The sequence below is a fragment of the Colobus angolensis genome, unplaced genomic scaffold, assembly GCF_000951035.1.
Source record: "Colobus angolensis palliatus isolate OR3802 unplaced genomic scaffold, Cang.pa_1.0 Scaffold562, whole genome shotgun sequence".
NCBI lineage: Eukaryota > Metazoa > Chordata > Mammalia > Primates > Cercopithecidae > Colobus > Colobus angolensis.
The window spans coordinates 776,988-784,102 of NW_012119177.1; the positions used below are offsets into that span (position 1 = coordinate 776,988).

At 40.7% G+C, this 7,115-nt stretch overlaps 1 protein-coding gene across 2 annotated transcripts in view; it reads right to left on the reverse strand.

Moving 5' to 3' along the window:
- Positions 1 to 5,794, reverse strand: part of ECHDC1 (ethylmalonyl-CoA decarboxylase 1) — a 61,273-nt gene extending 55,479 nt beyond the window's left edge. For both annotated transcript variants that reach the window (XM_011961675.1, XM_011961674.1), the window contains exon 1: positions 5,271 to 5,794. In XM_011961675.1, the coding sequence (XP_011817065.1) occupies positions 5,271 to 5,286 (16 nt within the window). In that variant the 5' untranslated portion in view covers positions 5,287 to 5,794. The remainder of the gene's footprint in view (positions 1 to 5,270) is intronic.
- Between the last annotated feature and the right edge of the window lie 1,321 nt (positions 5,795 to 7,115).

Consider the following 7,115-nt stretch of genomic DNA (forward strand, 5'->3'; position numbering starts at 1 on the left):
AGGCAATGCCTCGCCCTGCTTCAGCTCTAGCTGGTCCGGCTGCAGCAGCTGACCAGCACCGATTGTCTGGCACTCCCGAGTGAGATGACCCCAGTACCTCCATTGAAAATACAGAAATCACCAGTCTTCTGTGTCGCTCGCGCTGGTAGTTGGAGACTGGAGCTGTTCCTATTTGGCCATCTTGCTCCGCCCTCTATATTTCTTAAATGTATTTGATTGATGTTTCATGCCTTCCTAAAATATGTAAAACCAAGTTGTACCCTAGCCACCTTGGGCACATGTTCTCAGGACCTGAGGGCTGTGTTACAGGCCATGGTCACTTGGCTCAGAATAGATCTCTTAAAATATTTTACAGAGTTTGACTCTTTTCATCAGCAACACCTATATTCTCATGGCAGGATGTATTTATTATTACGTTTATGTTTGTAATCTCCATTAATAACCATAACCCTCCCATACTCAACCACTATTCTTTCTGTTTCACCTCCCCTTTCACTCCCCTTAGAACAAAGTTCAGTGGTCAAAGTCTGTGAGAAAAATAGGAAAATATACCAAAATATGTCATTCAAAATGAGTTCTGAAGTTTCCTTTACTTTTTTAAAGGCAAAATTTTAAAAACATAGTAACTGGATTAGAAATTAAGACAAATATTTTAAAACAGGATGGTATTCTTTATTGGATTATTTAAAGTAGATAAGTAGACATTTAGCTGCATTCTCAGAAATAAAAACAGTTACTAGTTTCTTGGCATATGGACCATTAAATTTACATTTATATGTAGACTTTTCTGGTCAAGAAATGGGATCCAAGTGTATAGACACATATGCATATGGTAAGAGCATTTGGTGAGAGGTAGTTCTGTAGCAATTCAACGGCTATTTATTGAATTCCTATTAGTGATCACCCCATTGTTAGCTATTTCAGAGAGAAACAAAACATCTTTAAAAGTCTGCAGTTTTGTCAGAGAAACAAACTATTCACACATAAAGCAAAAATAACTCAAATATCTAACTGAAAATAGAGCAAAGTCTCTCCTTTTATTGAGCTCTACTAGAGAGTTCCATTAAACTTAATGTATAGTCTTAATAAAAGGATATCTTTTTTTTTTCCACCCGTAAACTTTTATCATGTAGTCTAAGGATTTTCTTTAGTTACAAATGGATCCAATAACATTAAATCAGTGCATGGAATTATGATGCTTTATTGCCCTTCATTCTAATTTTTAAAATTCTAAGCAGAAGTACAACCAAAATCAAGCAACATACCAGCTCTGCTAGGGAGTAAAGTAAATATCAAATGTATATACTCACATACACATATATAAAACCAGAATTATCCTACATATGTGTAACCAGAATTTTTACGGTTATGAAACAGTGCAATACTAGTGTTTCACAGCTATATATTACTTCTATAACAAATGACTTTTGTTCACTGAGTTGAAATTTATGTTATATTGCATTTCACCAGAAAGAAAAGAAACACAGATGTGAAGAATGAAGAAAAATATCAGTTGAGTCACCTAACCAATGCTGAAAAAGTTAAGTTTCAGAATACAGGTATATTCTATTTCTTAACCTAGATAATGTCATCCACAGTTATTTACTTTGTTGTTCTTAAAACTCATCTTATACATTTCACTCTCTATATATGTGTGCTACATTACATTTACTTCTCAGGAAATATTTTCTTCCTGTCCAGGAATTCCTTCCAATCTCCTAAACTGCCAGTTGTAAAACTAGTTTCTTAAGAACTCTGCTTTACATATTGCATCAGTAGCCACTGACAATAATTACAACCTATAGATGTCTGAAATTTCTTTGTTGACAAGTCTGGCAGCTAAGCAAGGGTCCTTATTAAAGGTAATGATATTTCTTAAAAAATATGCACAACCAGAAAACATAACAGAAAGGTACATATGAGATAAGCTGTAGCATTTTAGGGCTGGTCAGGACAGGGACTGCATCTTACTCACAGCTCTTAACACAGAATTTTACATTAAATTTTTGTGGAAGTTAATGACACACATTGTGGTTATTACTATATAGGTACCTAGTCATCATTTTCTAAACTAAAGATAAAATCTATATTTACAAAATAAGAAAAAGAGAACTATTTCAGGCCGGGCGTGGTGGCTCATGCCTGTAATGCCAGCACTCTGGGAGACCAAAGAAGGCAGATCACTGAGATCAGGAGTTCAAGACCAGCCTGGCCAATATGGCAAAACCCTATCTCTACTAAAAATACAAAAATTAGCCAGGTGTAGTGGCACACACCTGTAATCCTAGCTACTCAGGAGGCTGAGGCAGGAGAATAGCTTGAACCCAGGAGACAGAAATTGCAGTGAGCTGAGATTGTACCGCTGCACTCCACCCACAATGACAGAGCGAGAGACTGTCTCAAAGAAAGAGAAAGAACTATTTCATTCTTGGGTACTTTAAAAATGCAAACCCAGGGGTGTAGCTACAAGTGAGAGTATCATAGTCAGCCAAATAATCTTTCACTGGCCTCTGGTCAGCTTGCCAAAGAGCCACAACTTCTTCATCGCTCCTAGCTAAGGAATCTCTGCTCCTCTTCAGAAAAGGAGGGTAAGAGCTCCTTGTCTGGTTTTATTAATATTTACAAAACCTGTTTCTACGCAACATAATCTCTACTGCATCACTAATAAAAATATTAACACTTTTTAAGAAATGAGGTTAATAGCCAGGCACGGTGGCTCACGCCTGTAATCCCAGCACTTTGGGAGGCCGAGGCAGGCGGATCACGAGGTCAGGAGATTGAGACCATCCTGGCTAACAAGGTGAAACCCCGTCTCTACTAAAAATACAAAAAATTAGCCGGGCGTGGTGGTGGGCGCCTGTAGTCCCAGCTATTCGGAAGGCTGAGGCAGGAGAATGGCGTGAACCCGGGAGGCGGAGCTTGCAGTGAGCCGAGGTCACGCCACTGCACTCCAGCCTGGGTGACAGAGCGAGACACCATCTCAAAAAAAAAAAAAAAAAGAGGTTAATAGACAATACAAAGTCATTCTATATATCTATATATAATACATATTTTATAAGGGTCTGGTTAGTGGTATTCTTCCTACTTTAACTATTTGAACAGATTTTTCTCACAAGGCTATTAGGTATTATGAGTTAAGGATAACCTGACACATTTTCTATAACTTTCTCAGAATGAGAGGCAATTTAGCCAGTACGTATCGAGATAAGACTTGACTTAATGTGTCCCTCCCTTCTGCATTCTATTTACTGAGGCAACAAAGGGAACTTGCTTTCTCCCTCTCTCCCTTTCTCCCTCCTCTCTCCTCTGCAACCTACGGCTGCCTTCAATTTGGGAAGTGTCCCATTCTAAGAAGGCCAAATAGACTAGAGCTCAGGGTTCCTTAGGAATGCTTCTAGTCTAGGGAAGCTGTCAAGGTCACGTACCAGTTCAGTTAACAAACCTCGGAGGCCTACATATTCAGAGTCAAATATAGTATGCCTGGGTGCTTTTGCCTAAAATACGCCATTAATCAGGCATGAAGATACAATTCAATGAAGGAGATCCATGTGGGGCAGAGGCCCTGATTTCCACCTTGATAATATCTTCAGAATGAAAGTGCTAAAGAAACCTGATAAAGACATAGATGGTTGCTTTAAAAAAAACCTTTTTTTATTTTTTATTTTTGCCTGTCTTCCATAATCCTGTTTAGGGGAAGAAACAAGGAGTTAATCTAGAAAATAAAGAGTAGAGACTTATAAAAGCATTAGCATTTTGTGGGAAAGCAGAATCAGTAAACAACATATCTTCTGCTCTCATTGTAAAGGGGTCTGTCTGCTCTGTCTTGACATTATCCCTCTCTCCAACATCAACACTACAGCATTTAGTATGAATGCCATCAGATATCCTTTTATCCTCAAATCATTAAAACATTAAATATTTATGTAATAGTAGTATTTTGTCTCATTAGTCATCTTTGATCTATCACTAAAATGCCAATTTTTCCAAGAAAATCTTATAATACTTCACGTTTCCTTTCACTATTAATTCCATATTTTTTATCTTCTCTCATTCTATTCTCTCCCATTACCATCTCTCCTTTTCTCTCCTCCTCTTACATTCCTTGTCTGTGCCAGAAAAACCTGAGAACACTGCTTGAGCCTGCTAGATTCACTGATCCCAAGTTTAGAAATCCAATTCTAAAAATTTTATAATAGCCTATTATGCATACTTTCATCCCAGTTCTAAATTCAGAGACTATCTTAGACAAAAGCTCTGCGATGAGATGACAAGGTGTTAGTCATTATTAATCTACTATAGAATCTAATAGTACAAAGTGAACAGAGCTTAAGATTCAGGTTCTGTAGAAGCATGTAGTTAAACGATTGGGTATTTTGGATTTCTTCCAGAATCACAGGAAGATGAAAAGGTTCTGAGGCATTTACAATTTTATAAGCTTGCTTCCGGGTAAAACTTATGTTTAAAACTTGCCAAGCAAGATGTCTTGCAGTCCGCAGCCCCACCACAAAGAAAATTCGGTGCAGCCGAGCAGCTCACTACCAAGCCACTGAAAAGAGGAAAGAAAGCCCATCTGAGATCAAAGGTCGCACTTTCCATTTTTTTTCAAGTTCTGCAAAGGTGATCTGTTCCCCCTTAGTGCACAGGAAATAAGTGAGATGTTCTGTTAAAAGCCCTTACCTATTTCACCTTATATTGTAATCACTAAATCCAGAAGACTAACGTAAACTCATACTTAGAAAACAGTTAGCCTAGAGCACGCAATAGAAATCAGAAGCATTTGATTTCAGACTGTCTGTATATCGCCTGTTTTTAAAAGTTCTGATTCGTTTGTAGGCTGTCATAATATGAACTACCTTTCAAGGTTCATTACATGCCACCCACAACTCTCTCCCTCACACAGGCAAAATGCACAACTTTCAGTTCCTGAAATCCTTCTGATTTTTTCGCCATTTCAAGCTTTCGCATATGCGATCTCTCTTTCCGTTACATTTTTGTCTTCCTCAGAGTAACTTCAAATCATCTCCTCTAACATAGGACGACATAAAGTCCCCTTGTTGTCTGCTCTCACAACATCTGTATCTCTCATCACTACTCTCTCACTCTTTGCTGTAATTAGTTTTTTAACCAGTTCTTCCCATTAGTCTTAGCTGCAAGAGGGTATTTGCAGTGCCTAGTGATAATTTTCTTAAGCCTAAATTCCATACAGGGACTTAAGAATCTGGCCACAAATCAACTCTCCAACTATCCTGTTTATTAATCTCACCACTCACCCTGTCTCAACGCCATGCTTCTTCACAGGCTGGCTTCCCTTCCTGGAATGTTAATCACTGCAGTAATCTCAACTGATTATATGGTCGCCTTTCAAGCCAGAACCCAATAAGAAATCAAGAAAGGATCACCCGTTTCAGTACTGCGCTCCTCCCCTGCCCTCGTAGATTTCACAAATAACACTTCTCACCACAAGCTTGTCTCTTCCAAGAGAATGCTAGTTCTTCGAAAGGGGTCCTTTGTTTTTCTTGCCCTTGTCCAGTTCCTCTGCGTACCTCTAGCACCTAGAGCAACAGCTGCTATACAAGAGGCTCCCAGATGTGGAACAGAGAAAAGAACGCAGTGTTTATTTAGATGTTGCCTGAAGTCCTTAACAGCCCCTTCAACCTATAACTTAACTGTGGTTTTAATCCCCTACACGTGTAACCCCTGTATGTGTGCGCAGCGTTAAAAGGATTACTGCAGCTCAAAAATTCTCCAATGAAAGAACCTCTACCAGAATGGAGTTGCTCATCTTTCGTTCTTGAAAAGTTGGTGACACGACACAAGAAAAGTTTTAGTTAAGCAAGACAATTTAATACATAAAAGACAATTACAGAAGTCACAGGGAACATTACCTAACTTAGCACAGGGCCTCGAATGTACTCCGAAATTAAATCAGTGTGTAGAAAGCAAGCCTCCTTATGCTTTTGAAAGTGTAATCTCGCGATCTCCCGGAGCGCTCTGCGAGGACCGATTCTTCTCTTCCCCTAGCCCTTCTTCCCCGCCCGGCGTACAGTCGACCCGTGGCGCTTAGCACCGCGTCTCCACGTCCAGCAGGTGGCAGGCCTGCGCGGCGCTTGCAAGGGACAAGTCGCAGAGCCGGCGAGGGTCGCCGTCTGGGACACGTTTGGAGAAGCGAGCGCTACAGTCCATTCCACGGCGACATTTTAGGATTCTCCGAGGACTTTATCCTGTTCCCCTGTCGGTTCCCGTGACCCCGGAAATCCCGCCTCTGCCGCGAGGCTCCCCGTTTCCTGCAGCCGTATCGCTCCCCCTAGTGTCGCGAGTGAGCCCGGGTGGGCGGTCTCCTATTGTTCTTGGCTGTTAATTTTCGCTTTTGCAGCACAGGGTTAGTGCTGGGAAAGGAGGCTGCTGAACCGTGCTTGTTTTGGCTCCGATAAACGTGGGAAAAAGGGGAGGCAAGGAAGCCAGTGTAGGCAAACAGCGAGAGGGGAGAGGACAGAAAGGTACCGAAGGTCGACCCTTTTTAGATATCTCATCCGAGTTGTTGAGGGGAATGGGTATTTAGCCAGTTTTTTGTGTTTTTGTTTGTTTGTTTGTTTGTTTTTACCCGAATACCCAGTGTGTGTCCTGAATGTGTGGATGTGACGAGGTGTTTATAAAGCTCAGTAAGTGTAAAATTCCGTGCCAATACATTTTGTATGCCTCAGACAGGAAGTGCTTTGGAAAATCCTTGAAAGGGGAGGTCATTTTACGCCAATACTGAGATCGTCTTGTCAGAGTCGTGGGACTAAAGGTAGACCTTAGGTAGTCGATGTCAAAGATAAGCGCAGCTGGACGTTAAAGCGGTGAAAACATTTGTTCAGTTAACTACTGACAGGAAAGAGCTGAGCACTATTTCAATTTGTGCAGAGGTGACCTGAGCGTTTTTAAAGGGGCCTTTTAAAAGGAGAAAGGGGATATGCGGGCGCTCAGTAGAGAAAGTGAACCTACAGAGTTGTTAGTGTAAATGTGATTAGGCCAGCTGTGTGTGTGTGTTTCAACAGTTACCGCAGGATTGTATCGTCCTACGGAGGATTTTATCCTTCTTGATTGCATTTCCAGGGAATGGCTCTCCGGTCCTT